Source organism: Halichondria panicea, chromosome 10, assembly GCF_963675165.1.
Source record: "Halichondria panicea chromosome 10, odHalPani1.1, whole genome shotgun sequence".
In the NCBI taxonomy this organism is placed as follows: Eukaryota; Metazoa; Porifera; class Demospongiae; order Suberitida; family Halichondriidae; genus Halichondria; species Halichondria panicea.
The window spans coordinates 443,218-467,341 of record NC_087386.1 but is presented as its reverse complement, the minus strand read 5'-3'; the positions used below and the strand labels follow the sequence as shown (position 1 = coordinate 467,341).

At 43.6% G+C, this 24,124-nt stretch overlaps 4 protein-coding genes across 5 annotated transcripts; 3 read left to right on the top strand and 1 right to left on the bottom strand.

Moving 5' to 3' along the window:
* Positions 1-1,516: 1,516 nt before the first annotated feature.
* Positions 1,517-2,703, bottom strand: LOC135342866 (lysophosphatidylserine lipase ABHD12-like). The gene has a single exon (XM_064539704.1). The coding sequence runs from the start codon at positions 2,701-2,703 to the stop codon at positions 1,627-1,629; it is 1,077 nt and encodes a 358-aa protein (XP_064395774.1). The 3' UTR covers positions 1,517-1,626.
* A 141-nt stretch (positions 2,704-2,844) lies between these two features.
* Positions 2,845-4,442, top strand: LOC135342868 (surfeit locus protein 4-like). 2 transcript variants are annotated; one of them, XM_064539706.1, is made up of 4 exons: positions 2,845-2,986; positions 3,098-3,429; positions 3,518-3,561; positions 3,891-4,442. In XM_064539706.1, the coding sequence occupies exons 2-4, from the start codon at positions 3,106-3,108 to the stop codon at positions 4,342-4,344; spliced, it is 822 nt and encodes a 273-aa protein (XP_064395776.1). In that variant the 5' UTR covers positions 2,845-2,986; positions 3,098-3,105; the 3' UTR covers positions 4,345-4,442. The 2 variants fall into 2 exon arrangements, with proteins under 2 accessions (XP_064395776.1, XP_064395775.1); XM_064539705.1 differs by having other exon boundaries at positions 3,095-3,429.
* Positions 4,443-4,576: 134 nt separating this feature from the next.
* On the top strand, positions 4,577-6,132 carry LOC135342864 (peptidyl-prolyl cis-trans isomerase-like 4). The gene is made up of 2 exons (XM_064539702.1): positions 4,577-5,127; positions 5,269-6,132. Exons 1-2 carry the CDS (start codon positions 4,617-4,619, stop codon positions 6,066-6,068), a joined length of 1,311 nt encoding a protein of 436 aa, XP_064395772.1. The 5' UTR covers positions 4,577-4,616; the 3' UTR covers positions 6,069-6,132.
* Positions 6,133-6,191: 59 nt separating this feature from the next.
* Positions 6,192-23,179, top strand: LOC135342863 (spectrin alpha chain, non-erythrocytic 1-like). Its single transcript, XM_064539701.1, has 41 exons — positions 6,192-6,520; positions 6,635-6,760; positions 6,938-7,359; positions 7,416-7,677; positions 7,826-7,890; positions 7,996-8,206; positions 8,359-8,496; positions 9,475-9,663; positions 9,954-10,427; positions 10,580-10,765; positions 11,101-11,227; positions 11,316-11,368; positions 11,600-11,887; positions 12,007-12,099; positions 12,236-12,379; positions 12,582-13,097; positions 13,386-13,477; positions 13,766-14,027; positions 14,179-14,492; positions 14,708-14,903; positions 15,109-15,375; positions 15,673-15,757; positions 15,830-16,014; positions 16,070-16,174; positions 16,321-16,430; positions 16,703-16,801; positions 17,005-17,383; positions 17,579-17,677; positions 17,844-18,003; positions 18,193-18,269; positions 18,378-18,514; positions 18,672-18,744; positions 19,351-19,467; positions 20,186-20,301; positions 20,479-20,655; positions 20,763-20,912; positions 21,025-21,126; positions 22,078-22,131; positions 22,294-22,440; positions 22,579-22,729; positions 22,902-23,179. The coding sequence occupies exons 1-41, from the start codon at positions 6,272-6,274 to the stop codon at positions 23,025-23,027; spliced, it is 7,323 nt and encodes a 2,440-aa protein (XP_064395771.1). The 5' UTR covers positions 6,192-6,271; the 3' UTR covers positions 23,028-23,179.
* Positions 23,180-24,124: the final 945 nt, after the last annotated feature.

Genomic DNA, 24,124 nt, shown 5'->3' with positions numbered 1-24,124 from the left:
AGGTGTGCAGATATGAGAGTTAATTGATGTTGTGAGTAAACTACAAGTACTTGTACAGCAATTACAAGTGTCTACACATGTGCTTGTATTAAATATTCAGACCAGTTGGCTGGAATTGGCTGTTTCAAGAGCTGTTTGACTGACTGCCTATTGCAGTTAGTAAAAATCTTTCATCTGCCAACATAGTCTACATTGCACATGCAAGCGTGCATAATTAATGACGGTGACCCTTGAATTTCTAAGCTGGCACAAAAAATCCTTGGGGCAACTGAAAGAGTCCTAAACTGGAGGTGGGGTTGAATTAAAGAGCAACATTGAAAGCTGATTCTTCAATGTTCATATAAATGTCCAATTTTGGCCATAATTATAATGAAGGCCAAAAAATGGCAAAATTATGGCCCTAACGAAATTTTGGATTGAAACACATCAATTGAAAAGTAATTTTTTAAGCTTTCAGAAAATCATAAAAATAATTAATGTTGGACTTTGGATCAACAGTATACTTAAAAAGTAAACTGCAACTGTTTAATTAATAGTTTGGTGTTGTGAATTCCGTGGATCCAATTTCAATGATAATATAATTTTCTGAAAGCTTAGATTAACACCTTTCAAATGGTGTCATCAAAATTCTTATTTGAGCAATAAAAATATTTGCCAATTAGGCGATACCATGAATAATAGCCCATGGTCCAAGGCCGAAAAATGACAAATTATGGCCCCGACGAAATTTTGGATTGAAATACATCATTTGAAAGGAAATTTTCTAAGCTTTCCGAAAATCACAAAATTTTGAAGATTCGATCAACGGTACTAAAGTTAATAGCTGTTGAAATTAACTGCAACTCCCCCCCTTCAATTTAATTATTCTTTTCAGCTGCCATAACTTGAATTCCGTGGATCCAATTTCAACGATAATATAATTTTCTGAAAGCTTAGAAACACACCTTTCAAATAGCATCATCAAAATTCTTATTTAAATGATAAAAGTATTTGCCAATTTGGCGATACCATGAATAGTCCAAGGCCGAAAAATGACAAATTATGGCCCCGACGAAATTTTGGATTGAAATACATCATTTGAAAGGAAATTTCTAAGCTTTCCGAAAATCACAAAATTTTGGAGATTCGATCAACGGTACTAAAGTTAATAGCTGTTGAAATTAACTGCAACTCCCCCCCCCCCCCCCCCCTCCATTTAATTATTCTATTTCAGCTGCCCATAACTTGAATTCCGTGAATCGATAATATGATTTTCTGAAAACGTAGAAAGACATCTTTCAAGTGGTGTCACTAACGTTCTTATTTGAGTGTGGTCCAAGGCCCCGACAATTGTCGTGTAGTACTTTTTCTACTTGTAAACTTCATGCTACCATAGATGCCACGCACTTGTGTGATTCATTAATATTGGTAGGCGTATGATGTCATGCTCTACCCCCCCCCCCCCAGTTTCAGAAGTCCTGGAAGTACGTGCAGGACGCTGAAAAAGTAATTTTGGCCGATAAAATTTTCCCCAACATTAATTAATTTTTTATACCTTTATTCGACTGACAAAAATAATCTAATTACATAGTTTAATTGATAGTTCTGGCATGGTGGAAACAGGTGTATACACAAAAGCTACAATGTTTACACTGTAATAAATCTGTCCAGTGCCTCTTGGGCAGCTGGCGATAAATGGTTGGTCTTGTGGCCAGCTTCACCACAATCCACAAACTCCACCTCCCCCATTTCAGGGTGATCTTTCTTGTACTCCAAAGCCATCCTGTGAAACTTTTCTCCAATATAAAACGGAATAAGACCATCTCTTTGGCCGTGAAGTATGAGCATCGGCACGGTGATGTGTTTAACTCGCTCAATAGAGTTGAATTTCTCTGTGAAAGCGTCCAGAATGAAGTGTTTGAATATTGGCATTATGGGCCAAAACGGCAGTGAAAAAGGATGATTCGCACCAGCGTCGGCGATGTCAGTGAAGGGAGCATCGAGAATCAGCCCATTAGGTAGACTACCCAGTCCACAGAGCTCTTTAGTGAGATAGGTGGCGGCTGCAGATCCTAGCGAGTGACCCCAGATGTAGACCTTCGAGTTTGGTGCTTTATTTTTGATCCAATTCCACAGTAGTTGTGCGTCTTCCATCATTCCTCTCTCGCTGGGGTAGCATTGGGAGTTGGCAAAGCCTCGATAATCAAATGTTAGCACGTGGTACCCTTTCTGAGTAAAGAACTTGTATACTTCCAGACGATGTGAAATAGCTCTCGTTCCAGTGTTTCCGTGAAGGTAGAGTAGTATCGGAGCGCTATCTGACAATGCTTTAATAAAGTCATCCTTGTGTGATTCAGAATTAATGTTGCCGTGATAAAAATTCGGTAGAACATGCCAAACTTCGATTCCACAGCCGTCCTCGTGAAAAAGCTCAAACTCAATTGTACCGTTCATACCAAACGAAGCAAGATCGGAAAGGTTTCGGAAAAATGGTTGTCGTACGTGATGTACGTACGTGACGGCTTGCTGCAACCAGTTACAGGAGCGAAGTCCAACCATCGAGATGACGTATAGAGCAAGTAGTGTGATGATGAAGCGGCCACAGCAGCCCAGTCTCTGTGTGGGTTTTGGGGGTGGTTGTGTAGAAGGGCGTGTGTGCTCAATGATCTGTGCTGATGGTGCTTCCAACTTCTGCAACTTTGTAGTTCGATGGCGCACGGCCATAGCTGGTTGTTTCTGGAGAGCCTTGCACGTACAGCGAGCTGATGTTTGGGATCTGTATGGCAAGCAGCTAGCCTTGTGCTTGCTTCAGGATGTAATCATAAAAACAAATGGCATCCCCAGATCCAGACTAGATAATTACTGTAACAAGCTACTCCCCATTCCCCTCCCATTGTCAATGAATGTGAACAAAAAGCATTCTTGTCAGTTGTGAATATTGAAGGTGAATACTAATTCAGCTGCCATTCAGTTGTCCCTTTATATCCCACTGAGAAACTGAGAAGAGGTAAGCATTGATTTGATACGTGTGCAGCTAGCTACTAGCTACTAGCTAAGTTTTAGATAGTCTTGTTTATAAAATCATTATAAAATGTCACCTTGTTCACTTGTCTAGTAGGCTACAAGATGTCAGGCAGTAGTACCTATGATAAGACTCTGTCCCAATTGGACGATATGGCAGACAAGGTTCTCCGTTCATCCAAACACTACCTCCCTCATATCGCTCGACTTTGTCTAATAGCCACTTTCCTCGAAGACGGTCTTCGTATGTGGTTCCAATGGAGGGAACAGAAAGACTACATTAATCTCACCTGGCGTTGCGGGGAGTTCTTGGCTAACATATTTGTGCTATTCAACATGGTGGGACAAATCGCTGGCTGTGGATTGGTCCTTGTTAGGAAGTTTGTGCCGATCGCTGTTGGAATGTTGTTCAGCATCATTGTCTTACAGGTGCGTTACTAGCTGAAACTGCATCTTTAATTACACATTTCGTTATGTTTTCCTGCTATACATTTATATTGGTAATTCCTTCTTGCAGACGTTCACCTATACTGTTCTATGGGACTTCAAATTTTTCATGAGGTGTGTATTACGTGTAACTTTTCTTCAGGCTTCCTATTATTTTGTTAACCAACTACGAGGAAATGAACAGGCTAGAGATGCTATGTATACATGTGGGTAGGTAGGGAGCGTGGCATGGTTATCTGGCCGAGTGCTCAGTAGTGGCTAGCTCTTTTGTTTATGTTTAGTCTTGAGCTGGCTGTAATAATAACCATTATGTAGTTGTGTATCTATTCTACTTGTGTCTTTTGTTTGGACTGGCCCATGATGTATGTACGTCTGTCTAGCCTATCCCTCACACACACACACACCCCCCCCCACACACACACACACCACACGCATACAAACAGGAATTTTGCCCTGACTGGAGGTCTGGTACTTCTCATGGCAGAGTATAGCGGTGAAGCCAAGAGCATGTTTGCTGGTCTGCCCTCCATGGGCGGAAACAACAGACAAAGCTACATGCAACTAGCTGGTCGTCTATTGGTCATTATCATGTTCTTAACGCTGTTCAATTTTGAGCTTTCCTTCTTCCAAATGATCTTCCTTGTCATCGGCTCCGGGCTAATGGTGTGTGTTGCCATCGGATACAAGACAAAGTTGGCCGCTGTTGTCCTGGTTGTATTTCTAGTACTCTATAATGTTCTCCTCAATTCATTCTGGATGGTACCGACCAATCGTATCATGCGTGATTTCATGAAGTACGATTTCTTCCAGACCCTCTCAGTGATTGGTGGGCTACTCTACGTGGTTGCCCTCGGCCCTGGAGGTGTGAGTCTGGACGAGCACAAGAAGGAGTGGTGATCGTACGGACTTTAGTGAACTCTTAGGAATTGTTTTATTATACGTACCTGCATACATGTGTTTAATGACCCAATTCATGGTTAATCAATGTTATCTGATGTTGTGGTTACTAATGCTAACAGTACACGTGTACCTATCACTATCAATAACAATCACGCATGCGCAGTAAAATTATCCTGCTACTCAAGCCGCAATACAAAGGTCTGAAGTCGAGGCTAACTTGACCCTTGAACTTTTAAAATGGGCTTTAATTAGAAAACAACGCAATAAAGATGGCTGTTTTGATAGAGACCTCCCTTGGTGACATTGTGGTAGATCTCTATACAGAGGAACGTCCCAAGTGCTCCATAAACTTCCTCAAGCTATGCAAACTCAAGTACTACAACTATTCGCTCTTTCACACGGTACAGAGGAGCTTCTTGGCCCAAGCTGGAGACCCCACTGGAACTGGTGCAGGTGGAGAGAGCGTGTGGGGAGTTCTCAAGGGAGAGCAGTATCGCTACTTTGAAATGGAGGCCATTCCTCGTCTAAAACACTTGAAGATGGGTACACTATCGATGGTGAACAACGGCAGTGGGACCCACGGATCTCAGTTCCTTCTGACACTTGGGGAGAGTGTGGACTATCTTGATAGTGTGCACACTGTGTTTGGAGAGGTGGCCGAGGGAGAGGATGTGTTGATGAAGATCAACGAGGCGTACTGTGATCAGGACGGACGACCATACCAGGACATCAGGATCTACCATACCGTCGTTCTAGAAGATCCATTTGATGACCCTGAAGGTGAGTATGTTATACGAGAGAGGAATGTAACTGCTCTGTGATGTGTTGATTTTGAGCATACAGGTAGCCGTGTGTTTATAACATTATTTTGTTGTTAGTACGTACATAATTATTGCTCTGATTATTTATCCGTTTATTCAGGTTTTAAGCTTCCCGAACGTTCACCAAGTCCACCGATGGTTATCGCCGATAGCAACCGTATCGGAGCTGAGGAAGACATCGATGACTATAAAGGATTATCAGAGGATCAAATCAAACAGCTGATCACCGACAGAGAGTCAAAGGCAAACGCTCAAATCCTGGAAATGGTGGGAGACATTCCCGATGCTGATGCAAAGCCACCGGAGAATGTCCTCTTTGTGTGCAAGCTCAATCCAGTTACCACTTCGGAAGATTTGGAAATCATTTTCTCACGTTTTGGAGCCATTATCAGTTGTGAAGTGATCTGCGATCAGAAATCAGGAGATTCCCTTCAATACGCTTTTATTGAGTTTGAGAATGAAGACGATTGCGAGAAAGCGTATTTTAAGATGGATAATGTACTTATCGATGATCGCCGAATTCATGTCGACTTCAGTCAGTCATTGGCTAAAGTGAAGGGACTTCACAAGCGAAAAATGTCGCAAATGGAAGAGCCTGATTGTACCACACCAAACGATGGACTGGTCGCAACAAAGAGGGAGAAACCAAGCGGCGAAAAATATAAGATGGTGGTTGATGATGAAAGTGAGGGTGGGGAAAAGAGAAGAGATAAAGGAAAAGAAGATCGAAGCCATCGCTCTGAGAGGGGCCACCGTCATCAGAGAGGAAGAGAGGAGAAGTCTTCTAGGAGGCATCGATCTCGTTCAAGAAGTCGAGATAGATCGAGTAAACATTCCCAACACAAACACAGACGCTCTAGAAGCAGATCTAGAGATAGGCATTATAGATCCAAGCGTTAGCATTACAAATATTGCTCTTCAATTATTGTATGCAAATCCTTGCACATTAACAGTTAGTGTTCTACCTAGCGTTAAAATAGAGAAAAAACGGCTTATGTCCTCATCACCAGACCACATGGATACTGTTTGCAGTTTTGGGGGCGTGGCTGCCTGCTGCAAAGAGAAGTTTCCAAGCTATTTCAAGCTCTCTCCGGCCTCTAATAATGGCAGACAAGGCGCTTAAAGCTCCTCCACAGAAGCTCAAGAACCCGGAGGATGTGCGCTATAGGAGAGATCAGGTGCTGACAAAGTACCAAGGCTTCAAGGACGCTGCTCGCCAACGCAGGGACAAGCTAGAAGCTGCAAAGAAGTTTCAGCAGTTCAAGCGTGATGCAAGCGAGCTGGAGGCATGGATAAACGAGAAAATACATGTTGTATCCAATGACTCATACAAGGATCGCACAAATTTGCAGGTACGCAAACAATCGAAATAAGGGGGCGTGGCAGGACTGCAGTCAGCCTAGCTAGCTGGGTCACTGTGTTTCCTAGTAGTGACTTCACCACTGTTGATGTGTTTTTATCTCCAGGGTAAGATTCAAAAGCATCAGACGTTTGAGGCAGAGCTGGCAGCACATAGCAACGCCATTCACACACTCAAGAGCACTGGGAAGGGCATGATCGATCGACAACACTTCGCATCAGCTCAGATACGGGTGAGCAGTTTATTAAAATAATATTCGCGTGTAAATGTCCTAACATTTTGTTGCTGTTTATGAACGTTTACATGTGTTATTCTCTCTTGTAGTATGGCATCCCATGTACTATATTCATTAGAAGGTGGATGCATTCAGGGAAGTGAATCTACTTATTTTTGTTATCATTTCTTGTAGGCCCAGTTGGACAACCTCTCGCGGTTATGGCAGAAGCTCATTGACACATCCACGGGCAAACGACAAAACTTGCAAGATGCACTGAAGCGAGAACATTTTGTACAGAAAGCTGACGAAGTGGCCACTTGGATATCCGATAGAGAAGCTGTGGCCAGCTCAGATGAAGTGGGCAAGGACTTGGAACATGTCGAGATGCTGCAAAAGAACTTTGCTGACTTCATGAAAGATGTTCAAGCAAACGAGTCTAGCATAGCACAAGTGAACCAGATGGCAGATAAACTGCTGACTGAGCATCACCCAGACGCTGAGCTCATCCGGAGCAGACAAGAGTCCGTTAATGAGGGGTGGTCTGACCTTCGAACCCTGGCAAAGTACAGAGAGGAAAAGCTAGCTGGTGCTTTTGAGATACAGAAATACAACCGGTAAGTATATTGTATTGTGAATGCCCTCTGACCTTTAATCTCACTTAATTTTATAGAGATGCTAACGAGACTAAGAGTTGGATGAATGAGAAGGACACTGCCCTCCTCTCTGATGACTATGGGCGTGACCTAGCCAGTGTACAGGCTCTACAGAGGAAGCACGAGGGACTAGAGAGAGACCTCGCTGCTCTAGAAGACAAGGTCAAAGTACTCGGGGAAGAGGTCCGGGAGCTTCAATCAAAACACCCGGACAATGCTGATGAGATTGCAGCCAAACAAGCTGAGATAGTGGGACTATGGGAGGGCATCAAGAGGAAGGTGTGTGCACATGTTACTGTATTGATACAGTTTTAATAGTCACATGTAAGTGGTTGTTGAGATGTTGCAGCGTTGGTTTCCCAGTATAATTATGTATAGTACACAGTTTGTGCAATGATGTATGGTTCATATTAATGCTCACATGCAGGCTTCCAAACGTGGCAACAGGCTAGAAGATGCTCTCCAGTTCCAGAAGTTTCTTGGAGATTGTCGGTAAGCTGTCTATCAACGTATTACATTGAACAAGTACCAACTCCCGCACCCACACACGCCCACACACACACACACACACGCCCGCCCACCCCCCTACACACACAGTGAGCTCATCTCCTGGGTGAAGGACACCAGTGCTCTAATCGTGGCTGATGAGCTGGCTAAGGACGTGGCCAGTGCTGAGGCTCTACTCCAGAGGCACAGAGAGAGGAAGGAAGAGATCGATGCTCAAGAAGGGAGCTTCAAAACCACCTCTCAGTTTGGGCAAACTCTCATATCCTCAGGGCACTTTGCTTCAGAGGAAATCAAAGAAAAGGTTTGGTTTACTAAGAGCAGAAGAAAGAGTAGTTAATATGGTAGACATTACAGAAGGCATAATACTAATTGTGAGATTTCTTGTTCGTGCATACATGTAATCAATATCATAATGTGAGAGTGAAGTACTGAGAGATGTGTCCGTCCCTGCAGCTTGAATCATTGACGAGTGACAAGACGTCTCTGCTGACTCTGTGGGATGAGAGGAAGGCTCAGTTTCACGAGTGCATGGAGCTCCAGTTATTCATGAGAGACGCTGACCAGGCAGAAAACTGGATAGCCAAACAAGAGGTATGTTTTGATAGAATAGAGCTAAACGTAAATCTCAAACATTTTTCGGCCTTGGAGCATGAACTAGGTATTGGGCCGAAATTGGCAAATTCTTTCATATCCCAAATATGAACATTACATGATGATACCATTTGAAAGGTATCTCTAAGCTTTCAGTGAAGTAATACGGCTGTTGAAAGACTCCCCGAACCATTAATTAAACGAATAATTAAATTGAGGGGGGGTTATTTCAACAGCCATCAACTTTAGTACCGTTGATCAAATATCCAAAATTTTGTGATTTTCGGAAAGCTTAGAAAATTTCCTTTCAAATGATGTATTTCAATCCAAAATTTCGTCGGGGCCATAATTTGTCATTTTTCGGCCTTGGACCATGGGCTATTATTCATGGTATCGCCAAATTGGCAAATACTTTTATCGTTCAAATAAGAATTTTGATGATGCTATTTGAAAGGTGTGTTTCTAAGCTTTCAGAAAATTATATTATCGTTGAAATTGGATCCACGGAATTCAAGTTATGGCAGCTGAAAAGAATAATTAAATTGAGGGGGGGGGGTTGCAGTTAATTTCAACAGCTATTAACTTTAGTACCGTTGATCGAATCTTCAAAATTTTGTGATTTTCGGAAAGCTTAGAAAATTTCCTTTCAAATGATGTATTTCAATCCAAAATTTCGTCGGGGCCATAATTTGTCATTTTTCGGCCTTGGACCATGGGCTATTATTCATGGTATCGCCTAATTGGCAAATACTTTTATCGTTCAAATAAGAATTTTGATGACACCATTTGAAAGGTCTCATTCCAAGCTTTCAGAAAATCATAACATTTTTGAAATTAGATCAACAATACCAAAGTTACAGCCGTTGAAAGATTCAACTGAAACCCCTCTGTTTAATCAATACATGTACCATAACTTGTATTCAATTTTAACGATTTTATGATCACACACAACCACCCCCCCCCCCCACACACACACAGGCCTTCCTTGCTATAGAGGACATCGGGGACACTCTAGAGTCTGTCGAGGCTCTCATCTCTAAACACGAGAACTTTGAGAAGTCCTTGTCAGCTCAAGAGGAGAAATTCAAGGCCCTGGATGAGATGGCGTCTAGTATGGTGGTAGCTGAACACTATGCTACCATGGAAGCTCATGCCAAGAGAGAGGAGGTGAGAGGGCGTATGGTTAGTAAGCATATACCACATTTTACATTTCCCTTAGTGTACACACATCCTTACCCTACACATGTATTCGTATCGTGAAAATTTTCGTAATTTTTCGTATCAGTTCAGTACAGCACCTACGAAAATTAAACTGCGCAATTTGTTCTGGCATAATAGGTTCAACGATACTATTCTGAACTGTACAATAATATTTAAATAGGTAGTTCATATTAAAATTATCTGCTAACTACAGTAGTGCATGCTAGCAAGGTACTGCCACTCCCTCCGTCTCCCAGGTGATGAGACACAGAGGTGAGCTCAAGGCCCACGCTGAGGCACGGAGGGGACGACTGGAACAGTCTCACAGTCTACAGCAGTTCCTCAGGGATACGGGGGAAACACAGAACTGGGTGGCAGAGAAAACCAAGATTGCTAGCGACGAATCGTACAAAGACCCCACCAATCTCGAGGCAAAGTTGCAGCATCAGCAAGATTTCGAATCCGAATTGCAGGCCAACAAAGGAAGAGTGGAAGCAGCCATAGAACTGGGGGAGGAGCTTATCGCAGGAGAGCATTTTGCATCCGAGGCTATTCTGTCACGTTTGGAGGAGTTACGAGTGTTGTGGGCGGAGCTTGAGAAGCGCTCGACTGACAAGGGACGTAAACTGAAGGAGGCAAGTGAACAGCAACAGTTCTATCGTGCTGTGAAGGACGTTGATCTCTGGTTGGACGAGGTGGAGAAACAGCTGAGTTCTGATGACCTCGGCAAGGTGAGGAGAGATGTCTTATAGAATATTTTTGTTGGGCCTAATTAAAAGCTTTGCGTTAGCTAACTTTGATACTTTTGAGCTACTTAGAAATGTTTATAACAGAGTCCAGTTTACCCCCCCCCCCCCCCCCCCACACACACGCACACTGACAGGATTTACCTGGAGTTCAGAAACTTCAGAAGCGACTGAATTTGCTGGAGATGGACATTGTGGGTCACCAGAACCAGATAGACAGTCTCTCGAGTCAAGTGGAAGCATTCGAAGAGAGCGGGCATTTTGATTCTGCCAGTATCCAGGAGAGGCAGCTGGAGCTAGTGGCACGATACGATGGACTACAAGTAACTAAGCAACTACAATTAGTAATAGTACATGTATTCTTTGTATTTACAGCCGTACATACGTAATCAGTAAATTAGCGATTGTTTTCTGGCCCAAATCTTGAAAGCTATAGCCTTCCGAAATAGCCTGTTTCTAGAGCTATGTACAGTGTATCTTTGATGGCCGATAAGTTTAGTTGGGATTGTCAAATTTAAATTTTGAAGGATGCATTTAGTAGCTCTTTGAAAGGCCCATCAATTATGTGTTTACAATGTAAATTTGCAATTGCTGTTGGGCTCATATTTTCTACCAAGGCCCATCATGTACCCCCCCCCCCTCCCTCCTCCCTCCTCAGGACCCTCTATCGCAACAGAAGTGTCGACTGGAGGCATCACAACAGCTGCAGCAGTTCTTTCGTGATGTGGAGGATGAGGAAGCATGGATCAAAGAGAGGAAACCCGTCGCCGCCTCCTCAAACACTGGTGAGTGGGTGTGGCTTGGCTAGGGGGTGGTGGTCCCTATACACACTGTACTTCATGTGATGCTAACATGGTGTCAATGTCAATGTAGGGAAGGATTTGACTGGTGTGCAGAACCTCCTCAAGAAACATCAGACACTTACCGTACGTGTATGTACTTCATCACTACCAATAAAATATATTCACCAATGTACTGTACACTGTGAAAGCAATATTTAAGAATTCTTCCACTGCATGTAGACCAAGGCCAGTTAGCTTCACATGTATAGATGTTGTTGACTCCTTGTGTGTGTGTACCGTTCATTTCCTCTTTCCTCTAGAATATTTATTGTAGTGTGCACTTTCTGTTACTTCATCCTCTCTCTCTGTGTACAGACTGAGATCTCCAGTCACGAGGCTCGTATCAATAGTGTCTCCTCCACTGGGGAAGCCATGACCACACAGGGTCACTACGGTGCCCCGGATATTAAGATAAAGATCTCCAGTCTCAACTCTGTTTGGACGAGACTGAAGGAGTTGAGCCAGCTACGACAACAAGCACTGGAGGATGCCCTCAAGGCACAGCAGTACTTTAGTGATGCTCAGGAGGCAGAGTCCTGGATGAAAGAGAAAGAGCCGGTTGTGTCAAGTGTTGATTTTGGGAAGGACGAGGATAGTGCCCAGGTGTGTGGTGTGTGGTGTGGGCAGGCCGGGGGTGTGTGGTGGTGTGTGTGTGTGCGTGGGTGTGTGGCAAGTTTCTGAGCAAGTTTTCATATTATCGCGGTTTATTGCTTCTTGTTCAGGCTCTACTGAAGAAGCACGAGCTAGTGATCAATGACATTGAGGCCTACAGTTCCACCATCTCTAGTCTGGAGGGCCAGTCTGCAAACTGCAAGGTGAGTACCTAGTCTCACACACGTGCATACAGTACATTGGAGATGTCCAGTATATGGCCTATTGCAGCCACGAAAATAATAACTTCAATATTTGCTAAATTATTATCTTTCATGTCCTCCGCTGTTGTACCCCTAGGGCACTACGGCAGCTGTGGTGGTCCAGTCCCCCACACCCAAGAAGCCGACAGTGAAGGCACTCTATAGTTACAAGGGCAAGACTGCCAGAGAGATGACCATGAAGAAAGGAGATGCTCTCAATCTCGTTAGCTCGTCCAACAAGGTGGGCAGCGAGATGGTTGTGTGTGTGAGGGGGGGTCTAGTTAGGAATACAGTAATTGTATGTAGATACTGTACATACTGTTCTTAGGAAATGTTCTAAAGTAAGTGTGTACAGCTTTCACTCGAAGTTAAGTACACACTTAATGTACGTATATAATTATGTAATAATACTGTACGATCATCGTTTGCTTAATTGTGTATAGGATTGGTGGAAGGTGGAATTAAATGGCAAACAAGGATTTGTCCCAGCTGCGTATGTCCGTAAGATAGCCACACCCACTTCCTCTCCCTCGGACACACTCACCACTTCCTCTCTCACCTCCATCTCCTCACAAGACTCCGCCCACAATCTCACGCTGAACATTAGCGGACAACAAGACACGGTCCAATCAAAACAGGTCTCCATTAAAAGCAAATACAACCGACTACAGCAACTGGTTAAAGACAGAAAACAAGGTCTTGAAGAGTCAAAGAAAAAGTTCCACCTCACGCGAGATATAAACGAATTAGAGCATTGGATAACTGAGAGAGAGGCTCTGGCTAGTACGGATGAGCTTGGTAAAGATATCGAGCATGTGGAGGCACTAAAGAAGAAGTTTGAGGATTTCCAGACGGACATTGCGGTGAACAAAGCTCGACTGGACGGTATCAATGATCTGGCTGAGGCTATGATCAGCGAGGGACACACGGACAGTGGAGAGATACAGCTCCAGACTGACGTGAGTGTTGTATCACTACATCACATTGTAGTAGTCTACTGTTATTGGTATAAACGGTATTTACGTACGTAGAGACCAATTAGCATTGAGATCAGTTGCTTAGGAGCCAGTGTCTAGTGTAGTACCGTATCTCTCAACACTCAGATGGTGTGTTCAAAGTAAAAATGTTAACCTGAAATTTGTAACTTACCCAAATCTCCCATATAATTTATAGGTAAAATCTATGTATACATTAATTTTGTATCCCAGTGTGTATGACTAGCCCCTCCCACCCCCTCTCCTACACAGGCCCTCAACCAACACTGGGAGGACCTCACTCTACTGGCTAAGAAGAAGAAGAAAGCTCTCAATGGATCTCATGAGATACAGACCTTTATCAGGTACGGCATAACAAGCCTTTCTATTTATGTAAATCAAGAAATGGAGCTTACAAGTTGCCGAAAGGCTTCATTTTAATACTTGTACCTTAAATTTGTTTCAGTAGATTTTGGCCAGTCCTAGATTTATGATGTACTGATGTAAACGTGTCACTGCATGTTGAGCTACAGAATGCACGTTTTAGTTTGTCCAAATTAAGTCCAGTTAGAGATACGTACTGTAGATAATAGTACCACTGAATACAAGGATTATCCATCGGTTTGACTGCGTGATGTACTTTATCCCCCCAGGGCTGTTGACGAGACTAAGAGTTGGATGAATGAGAAGGACACTGCCCTCCTCTCCGATGATTATGGGCGTGACCTGGCCAGTGTACAGGCTCTACAGAGGAAGCACGAGGGACTAGAGAGAGACCTCGCTGCTCTGGAGGACAAGGTCAAAGTACTACGAGAAGACGCTGCTCGTGTGGTCGTAGCTCAACCCAACTCTGGGAAGACGGTCAGAGCCAAAGAGAGGGAAATACAAGACGCCTGGAGGACACTCAAAGCTCAGGTGATCAATTGATTTAACTTATTTTGGGGCCCAAATTATCCGTTTATTGTTAGTATTCACCTCTTTGCCCAAGTGGTCTGAAATAATTTGAAGGCCTCTAAATTTTGAGCTCCCCATGGTTTATAATGGAGGTCCAATTTTTCCCTTGCAGTCTGAAGGCAGACGAAATAAGCTCGTGGACTCTCACGACCTCCAGCGTTTCCTTGGCGACTATCGTGCTCTGGCCGGCTGGATCCATTCCACAAATGCCCTAGTCTCTTCTGATGAGCTGGCGAAGGATATGGGCGGGGCTGAGTTGTTGCTGGAGAGGCACCAGGAGCAGAGAGTGGAGATAGACGCACGGAAAGCTGCATTTACTGCCTTTGACTCATTCGGAGGACAACTGTTAGCCAAACAACACTTTGCATCCTCGGAGATTGGAGATAAGATTAAATCACTCAAACAAGAACGAGCTTCACTAGAAAAGTAAGTCAGTTAATTAGAACACAGCCTGTACATATGCATAAATTATAGTGTAAGTGCTACATGTACGTACATGTATGGCCTCACACCATTAAAAGCATTTTAGCTAAAATGTAGCTATTGTAATTAATTTGGAGCCTACATGTATAATCCTAATGTACGTATAATAATATTATGTCCACTGTACTGAGTATTGCCCCCCCCCCCACCACCCTCAGGGCATGGGCATCACGTAAGCAGCTGCTGGATCAGTGCCGGGACCTGCAGATGTTCTATCACGAGGCAGAGCAAGCAGAGAGTTGGATGGGCAAGAAGGAGACTTTCCTCTCCAACGAAGACCTCGGTAACTCACTGGATGCTGTCGAGGCACTCATCAAGAAGTACGAGGACTTTGACAAAGCTCTGCAAGCTCAGGTACACTTGCTGTGTGATTACTGTTCTACATAACAGATTTCTGTATGTACTAGTAGGCTTCAAGTAACATATGTAACGAAACACCTACATGTAGGCTAAGACAGTGATGCCCACCTACCTGATTGAAGCTTATATGCAGTGTAGCCTTTTCTCCAACATAATTGGTACTCCATTTAAAGTATTTACACTGTGTTGTGTTGTACAGGAGGAGAAGATCAGTGGACTGCAGAGTTTTGCTGATCGCCTCATTCAAAGCCGTCACTATGCGGCCGTGGAGGTTGCCGAGAGACGAGCGAGTATCCTAGCACATTGGTCCAAGCTCAAATCGGCCATGTTAGTGTGGAGGAACAAGCTAGGTCAGTCTCGAAGCCTGCAACACTTTAAGAGGGAGACAGACGAGGGACAGGCGTGGATGAGCGAGAAGATGCAGACAGCTTGCGATGATTCGTACAAAGACCCCACCAACTTGCCGGTAAGGACTGCTAGCTCTAGCAGTGCTGTACTGTACCCTGATCATTGTATGACAACCTTGTCCTGTGTAGCTGTACAGTAGTACTGCCATCTTCTGTATCTCTAGCCCCTAGCTGCTGTGTCTAAAGTATTCTACATAATCAACGTAATCAAAACACCATTGGCCTGCCTCTGTAGCTCTAGCCTGCATACACACTTGCAATGTATGTAATTCTATTTTCCAGTGCCATTTGCCACTGTAGTAGTAAACACTCGATCTCTTGTATATGATTATGATAGACCACTCTGTACCTAACAGGGCAAGCTGCAGAAGCACCAAGCATTCGAGGCTGAGGTGATCGCTAACAAGGACAGGATATTCTCAACCGTGGCGATGGGTCAAGGTTCGTATATATAGACTCTCACATCTCACTAGTGCGTGTTATTCATAACATAATGTTGTATTTATTTCACAGCTCTCAATGATAACAACGAGTGTATTGGGCACGAAGCAGAGGTCAAAGGTTATGTGGAAGCCTTGCAACAGCAGTGGGAGGGGCTACTAGAGAAAATTCACGAGAAAACTCATAAACTTCGCGAGGCCAATCAGCAACAGCTGTTCAACGAGGCCACTAAGGATCTTGATTTCTGGCTCTCAGGAGTACGTATAGCAAACAGTTATATAGTAACGCATGTCATGTGACACTCATGTGCAGGTTGAGGCGCAGCTCTCGTCTGAAGATTTTGGCAGAGATTTGTCGGGAGTGCAGAACCTCATCAAGAAGCATCAGCTGACAGACAACGATATTACCGCCCACAAGGTGCTTTAGTTATCATGCACGCATGGCAGTATAAAATGAAGCTGCCAGGAGTTACTTATCTCAGGCCAATGTTAGTGTCCGGTATTAAAATAATAATTATACTTCATTATTCACATGAATTACTGCCATGCTGTGTGTGTGTGTAGGATCGGATAGCCGACCTGAACAGACAAGCTGACAAGTTTGTGAGGGAGCAGCACTTTGATGCAGAGAGCATTCAAGAGAAACAAGGACACATCAATGACAGATATGAGAGGTGGGTGTAACATGAGGGCAGTACTGTAAGCAAGTAAGGGACACACTAAATATGGGCAAAATGTTCCGAATTTCATCCATGGTTGACATACAGTAATTATACAATCAATGCATGAATGTACATGTATGATTTTATGGTACATAGTAGCATGGCCATGGTGTGTGTATGTTTCATTTGTGCCATCAATAGTAGCTATAATACAGCAATATGCACCCATTAAGGTATTTGTGGTAGCATGTTGATACTCTTTGCATGGTTCTGTCTGTCTACAGTCTACAAGAGCTGGCTAGTCAGAGGCGAGCTAGACTAGAGTCCTCCCTGGGTCTGCAGCAGTTCTATCGTGATTTGGACGAGGAGGAAACCTGGATCAGGTGAGACAAGCCACTGTATTGTATTGTATGTACTGTACGCGTAGTGTTATAAACAGGAAGAACAGTCGATAGCAGGGAGTAAGGTGTATCTAAATTCAACTATAGAACGTACAATTTAACTTGCTGTATACGTGTAGTTCGTTACTACATGTACAGACCTTCCTTATACACAATGTGATATCTAATGACTTTGCTGTTTTCAGGGAGAAAAACTTGCTGCTGGGTGGAGACAATTTCGGCCGAGATCTGCTGAGTGTGCAGAAGTTACAGAAGAGCCACCAACAGTTCCAGGCCCAACTTTCCACTCACAAGTCCTGCAAAGAATCACTCCTCTCTCTCGGCAAGAAGCTGACCAGAGAGAGTCCTCATGCCAGCAGTGCGGCTATACAAGAGAGGTGTGCTCAGTTCGAGGGAGTCTGGGAGAGCTTGGTCGAAGCATCGAACAATAGGAAGAGAAAGCTTGAGGAAGCTTTGCTGTATCAGCAATTTTGTGTGAGCCTTGACGAAGAGGAGGCGTGGCTTAACGAGAAGACGGTCCTCGTGTCCAACGAAGACAGCGGGGACACTCTTGCAGCTGTTCAGGTACTAACCACAAGTCCTCTAGCTGCCTTCATGACTATTTGCTAGCTATGTACACAACCTCTCTGATTAGACTATCCAGGAATAATTATGTCTGCGCACAGCTAGTACACTATTGGTTAGGCCTCATACGTAAAGAACTTGCTTGTAAATTGAGAGTGGCTATTGTTCACTGTTGTCTCTTCCCTCTCCTATCAGGGCCTTCTGAAGAAGCACGAGGCGTTTGAATCAGACGTAGCTGTGCACAGAGGGAGAGTGAGGGAGACGGAGGCAACCGGGGAGAACCTCATCTCAGAGGTTAGTACGAGGGGAGTAGTCACATGCAGTGCACTATAGGAGCAGTACCTTGATAGTCTGTTTATAGTGTAGGAACTAAATCATCTCTGATATCATGTGATACGTTTCTGTTGGAAATCAGAGCTTCTAAGGAAGAGTACAGTGTACATAATTATAATGTTTCCAGGGCAACTATCAGAGCAAGAGCATCACCCAGCGACTGTCTGGGCTCAAGAGGAAGCTCTCAGACCTGGAGACTGCTACTGCCACTCGCAGGAAGAAGCTCAACGCATCATCAGAGTACTTACAGTTCACGTGGAAGGCAGACCTCGTCGACTCGTGGATAAGTATGTTATGTTACAGTAATAATTATATTTGTTGCAGTTGCTGTAGACAGAATTTCACTGTAGTGATGACTTAGTATAATTATGTATCATATAGTTATAATTATGGTCAATTTAATGTGTGCTGTTTCGTTGGTAGACTTGACGATACTCTAGTATTCTAGTGTAGTTTTCATTTATGAATTTCCACAGAGAGCAAGGAAGGTCAAGTGAAGTCCGATGATCTTGGCAAGGACATTATTTCTGTACAAGCTCTACTTGTTAAACACGTGAGCTACTTATGTCTAAAATAATAATCCTCTGAAAATTATGCTTATAATTATATACAAGTAGCTCTCATGCTAGTGTCGTTATGGTGTTGCTGTGTTTATTCACAGGAGACATTTGAGAGTGGACTGTCATCGTTTGAGGGTGAGGGTGTGGGGGGTCTGACGAGCCTCAAGGACAAGCTGGTGGGGGGTGGTCACCCACAGGAGAGGCAGATCAAAGAGAGGCACTCCACCGTCATGGCCAAGTAAGGAATTAGTGTCTGATGATGCAGTTGGATACATGTATATCTGTACTCTAATTATACAAATACTTGTATTGTCCACTTGTGCATGGAGTATTGCCTGTGTGTACTAATATTATGTCATACTGTAACTGAGTGACTGGCCCTCACTACTGTGTAGGTGGGAGAAGCTTAAGAAGGACAGTGAGGGGCACAGGGCCAGACTGCAGAGGTCACTGGAGCAGTTCAAGAAGGTATATGGTTGTACATAGTATATACAAGCACCGTATTAATAGCTGCCAGTATATAGTGTAGAGCTACGATGAGACTAAGTGTACTAGCTACTACATTATCCTCATGCATTGCTCCCTATACATGCAAGGAGCCAGTCTTATTATAAGGTATCCTCATGCACTCTTCCCTATACATGCATTCATTTTTGTTATGTTGTTATGTCTTGTTGCTCTGTTTTTAGGTTGATATTACCATTAGCTATATAATAAGCTATTTTATGTCCTTCTCTGTATGAATGCATTGATGCATTAAATAAAAAAATAAATAAAAAAAGGAGCCAGTAATATTAGTCTTATTATACAGTATCCTCATGCACTGCTTCCCTGTATATGCACCTATACTCACCTCTAGCTTGAAGATCTGTATCTACACAGTATCCTCATGCACTGCTTCCCTGTATATGCACCTATACCCACCTCTAGCTTGAAGACCTGTATCTATACAGTATCCTCATGCACTGCTTCCCTGTATATGCACCTATACTCACCTCTAGCTTGAAGACCTGTATCTATACAGTATCCTCATGCACTGCTTCCCTGTATATGCACCTATATCCCCACCTCTAGCTTGAAGACCTGTATCTACAGTTTGCAAAGAAGGCCTCCTCTTTTAACAGTTTACTGGAGGATGCAGAGGAGGACCTCACAGAGTCCGTGCGCTGTACCTCCGTGGAAGAAATTAAGGTAAACCAAACTATATCCAATTCACAGATTTTACAACATTTCAATGTTTTATATGCTACTCTAATTTGTCCGCCATTGCTTATATCTACATCTCAACTGTTCTGATATTCGAAGCTCTTTTGTGACTTCTTATTTGCGACCAAAAGGGCCCCATTGAGACTTGGCTGTATTCCTTCTGCCGCCACCTTGCTGCTGTTGGACGTTGGCCTCTTCCATCTCTTGTAGCGACTGGAGAGCCTTGACCAGTTGTATGACTTTCTGTGCTTCGTCCACCTCGTTATTGTTGAGGTAACCCGCTGAGGGAGGACCTGCCGAACTGGGGGAGTCAGCATAGGCCAGGCCTGCAAAGGCACACACCAGGAGCACAGCAAAGAGAGACTTGTTCATTTTCTTAAATGGTTTGGAGTTGTTGGAGTAACTTTGGAGAGTTGATCTTCACCAGTTGTTGCTTAATGTGGCATGAGCTGGTCCCCTGCTTTTATAGTCAGCTCCCTAGTGCATGTGTATAGGCTGGTGGTGCACTTGTCTAGCAACAGAAGCCTCCCCTGCAGACAGTGTAAGTAGCTAAGAGGTCACTGTCTAGTAACAACTTTCAATCTCCACGAAGATGGGCAAACACAGTGCAGTATAGGAACTGCATGCATGCACATTGCAAAGTTATGTAGGAAACGTCTGTTGTATTTTGTCAGGAAATGTCAGTTTGTGTTTGTCTCTGCAGAGTTTGCGGGAGTCTCATACTCAATTCCAATCCTCCCTGGCCACAGTCCGTTCCGATTTCAAACAACTAGGCGCACTCGACCGACAGATAAAATCATACAATGTCACAAGCAACCCGTAAGTGCTCATCTTTGAATCACCTCACCCACTAACACTAGTACTGAGCTACTTTGAAACCTACTTATTGTTTAATAACGTGTACAGCGTATGTTCGTTTGCTAGGAGTTCCTCTGTTATAATTAGTCACACTTCCTTTCCCAGCCCACACCACACCCACCCCACCCCCTCCTCCAGGTACACCTGGTTCACGCTGGACACGCTAGAGGAAGGTTGGCAGAAGGTACAGAAGTTGGTCAAAGAGAGAGAGATGGCACTGCTCAAAGAGGCTAAGAGACAGGAGAGAAACGATGAACTGAGGAAGACGTTTGCACAACACGCCAACACTTTCCACTCTTGGCTGACCGACGTCAGGTATAGATCATCTTGGATGACGTCCATCATGTTTGTATTACATAACTCTGTACTTTCACGGCACAAAATACAAGATATTTACCCCCCCCCCACACACACACACACAGGACGTTCCTGATGCAAGGCACTGGTACGTTGGAGGAACAGCTGGAGGCAGTAAAGGGAAAGTCGTCGGAGGTGACTGCTAGGAAAGGTTCTCTGAGGAAAGTGGAGGAATTGGGAGCAAATATTGAAGAGGCACTCATCTTTGATAACAGGTAAGTGTTAGCACACACACACACACACACACACACACACACACACACACACACACACACACACACACACACACACACACACACACGCCTCATCACGCCCACACCCTCACAGATACACTGAGCACAGTCCGGTGAGCTTGGCACAGCAGTGGGACCAGCTACGACAGATGGTCATGAGAATGCAACACAATCTGGAGCAACAGATACAAGCAAGGTACACTGCTGAAAGAGTCACAGAACTATTGATTAAATGGAGGGTAGTTGAATATCTTTCAACAGCTATTAACTTGAGTACCGTTGATCAAATATCCAAAATTTTGTGATTTTCGGAAAGCTTAGAAAATTTCCTTTCAAATGATGTGTTTCAATCCAAAAGTTTGTCGGGGCCATAATTTGTCATTTTTCGGCCTTGGACCATGGGCTATATAATCCATGGTATCGCCTAATTGGAAAATACTTTTATCGTTTAAATAAGAAATTTGATGATGCCATTTGAAAGGTGTGTTTCTAAGTTTTCAGAAAATTATATTATCGTTGAAATTGGATCCACGGAATTCAAGTTATGGCAGCTAAAAAATAATTATTATTTGGAGGGGGGGGGGGGTTATTTTAACAGCCATTAACTTTAGTACCGTTGATCGAATATCCAAAATTTTGTAATTTTCGGAAAGCTTAAAAAATGTCCTTTCAAATAATGTGTTTCAATCCAAAAGTTCGTTGGAGCCCTAATTTGTCATTTTTCGCCCTTGGACCATGGGCTATATATAATCCATGGTATCGCCAAATTGGCAAATACTTTTATCACTTAAATATGAATTTTGATGATGCCATTTGAAAGGTCTCCTTTTAAGCTGTCAGAAAATTATATTATCATTGAAATTGGATCCACGGAATTCAAGTTATGGCAGCTGAAGAGTCCCCGAACCATTAATTAAATGTTTGGGGGGGGAGTGGTTATAGTTGAATAGCCGTAACGTAATTTTTGGTCGTTTTGGTAGCTATATATGTACATGTACCCTTTGAGAGCATGTACGTACTTTTAGTTTATTTAACAACCATTGTGTAAATTCTGTGGTTAGTCTAAATCCATCCATTAAGGCTACTGCTTTCCTTTAATTAGTACAATGCATTTAGGAAGTACTATCTTTATTGTGTGTCCCCATAGGAACACGATTGGAGTGTCTGAGGAGCAGCTGAAGGAATTTACTGCAAGTTTCAAGTAAGTCACAGTACAGTACACAGCTATACATACGTGTAATGTACTTGTAGTATGGTCGGTATGAACTTCTGCTGACTCAATAGCTTGTTCATATTAGCTCCTGCCTGTACCCACCCACACTCACACCCACGCACACCCACGTACCCACTCACACCCACGCAGACATTTTGACAAGGACAGGAGTGGTAAACTAGAGCATCAGGAGTTCAAGTCTTGTCTGAGATCGCTGGGTTATGACGTCCCGTTACTGGAGGGGAGAGAGACAGACCCAGAGTTTGAAGCCATTCTCGACCAAGTGGATCCTAACAGGTACCCTCCCCCCCTCGCTGTGTGCGACTGTACGTCATTATACATATTTAAACGTTTGTTCATGTAAGTGGAATCCCCTCTGCATGCAAAGCATGGACTTGTGCTGTGTTATTGCAAGTGTTCTGCTTTCTTGCACAGGAATGGATTCATTACACTAGAGGACTACATGTCATTTATGATCAGCCGTGAGACTGAAAACGTCCAATCATTATCGGAGGTGGAGAGTGCCTTCAGGGCAATCACATCGGACGGGGACAAGCCGTTTGTCACCAAGGATGAAATGTTTCAAGTGAGAGAACAATACATCATTGTAATGCTAATGGCAACGCCATGCAAGCTTCTCCATTTACATGTACGTATAAAGCATATGCTTGTACATAGACTCAGTGTATGTGTTTATAGCTGAATGTGGTTTAGCTGAATGGTTTTATCAGTGTACCCATCTACATCTACATGTGCAGGCCTTGTCACGGGAGCACGCAGAGTACTGTGTCAAGAGGATGAAGCCGTACAAGGATTCAGGGGGGAGGGCAGTACAGGGAGCTCTCGACTACAAGGACTTTGCTCAGACATTGTTCGGTACATAGCTGACAATATAGCAACAAAATCTCACTTATTTTTGTCTCATCATTTTTAAAGACTGTTTTTAGCTACCGTTTGCAAACAACTCTACCATAATTATTTTGTATTATAGCCTAGTTTTGTATTTTAGACAATTAATTATTTAAAGTCTCTTGAATGTTATTATAACAAAAATATTGCAATGTGTTTGCATGCAGTTCCTATACTGCAATGTGCATGCATGCAGTTCCTATACTGCAATGTGCATGCATGCAGTTCCTATACTGCAATGTGCATGCATGCAGTTCCTATACTGCAATGTGCATGCATGCAGTTCCTATACTGCAATGTGCATGCATGCAGTTCCTATACTGCAATGTGCATGCATGCAGTTCCTATACTGCAATGTGCATGCATGCAGTTCCTATACTGCACTGTGCATGCATGCAGTTCCTATACTGCAATGTGCACATGCATGCAGTTCCTATACTGCAATGTGTTTGCCCATCTCTGTGGAGATTGAAAGTTGTTACTATAGACAGTGACCTCCTAGCTACTTACACTGTCTGCAGGGGAGGCTTCTGTTGCTAGACAATTGCACCACCAGCCTATACACATGCACTAGGGAGCTGACTATAAAAGCAGGGGACCAGCTCATGCCACATTAAGCAACAACTGGTGAAGATCAACTCTCCAAAGTTACTCAAACAACTCCAAACCATTTAAGAAAATGAACAAGTCTCTCTTTGCTGTGCTCCTGGTGTGTGCCTTTGCAGGCCTGGCCTATGCTGCCCCCTACAATGATGAGGTGGACGAAACACAGCAAGCCGTTCAACTGCTCAAGGCTCTTCAGTCGCTACAGGAGATGGAAGATAAGCAGGTCAACGTCCAACAGCAGCAGGGTGACGGAGGAAATATCGTCAAGTCTCAATGGTTCCGTGCTGCTTTGGGAGCTGCTCATCACCTTTTGGGTCGCAAATAAGAGAAGCAATTGAAGTGATGGAGCCTCATAGTGGACTGTTAACTGATGTAGATTTAGCTAGTGTGTTGTGTGGATATGGTTTATTATGATCATCATGAATAATTATGCAACAATGAACACGTCATAACCCTATTCCAGCTT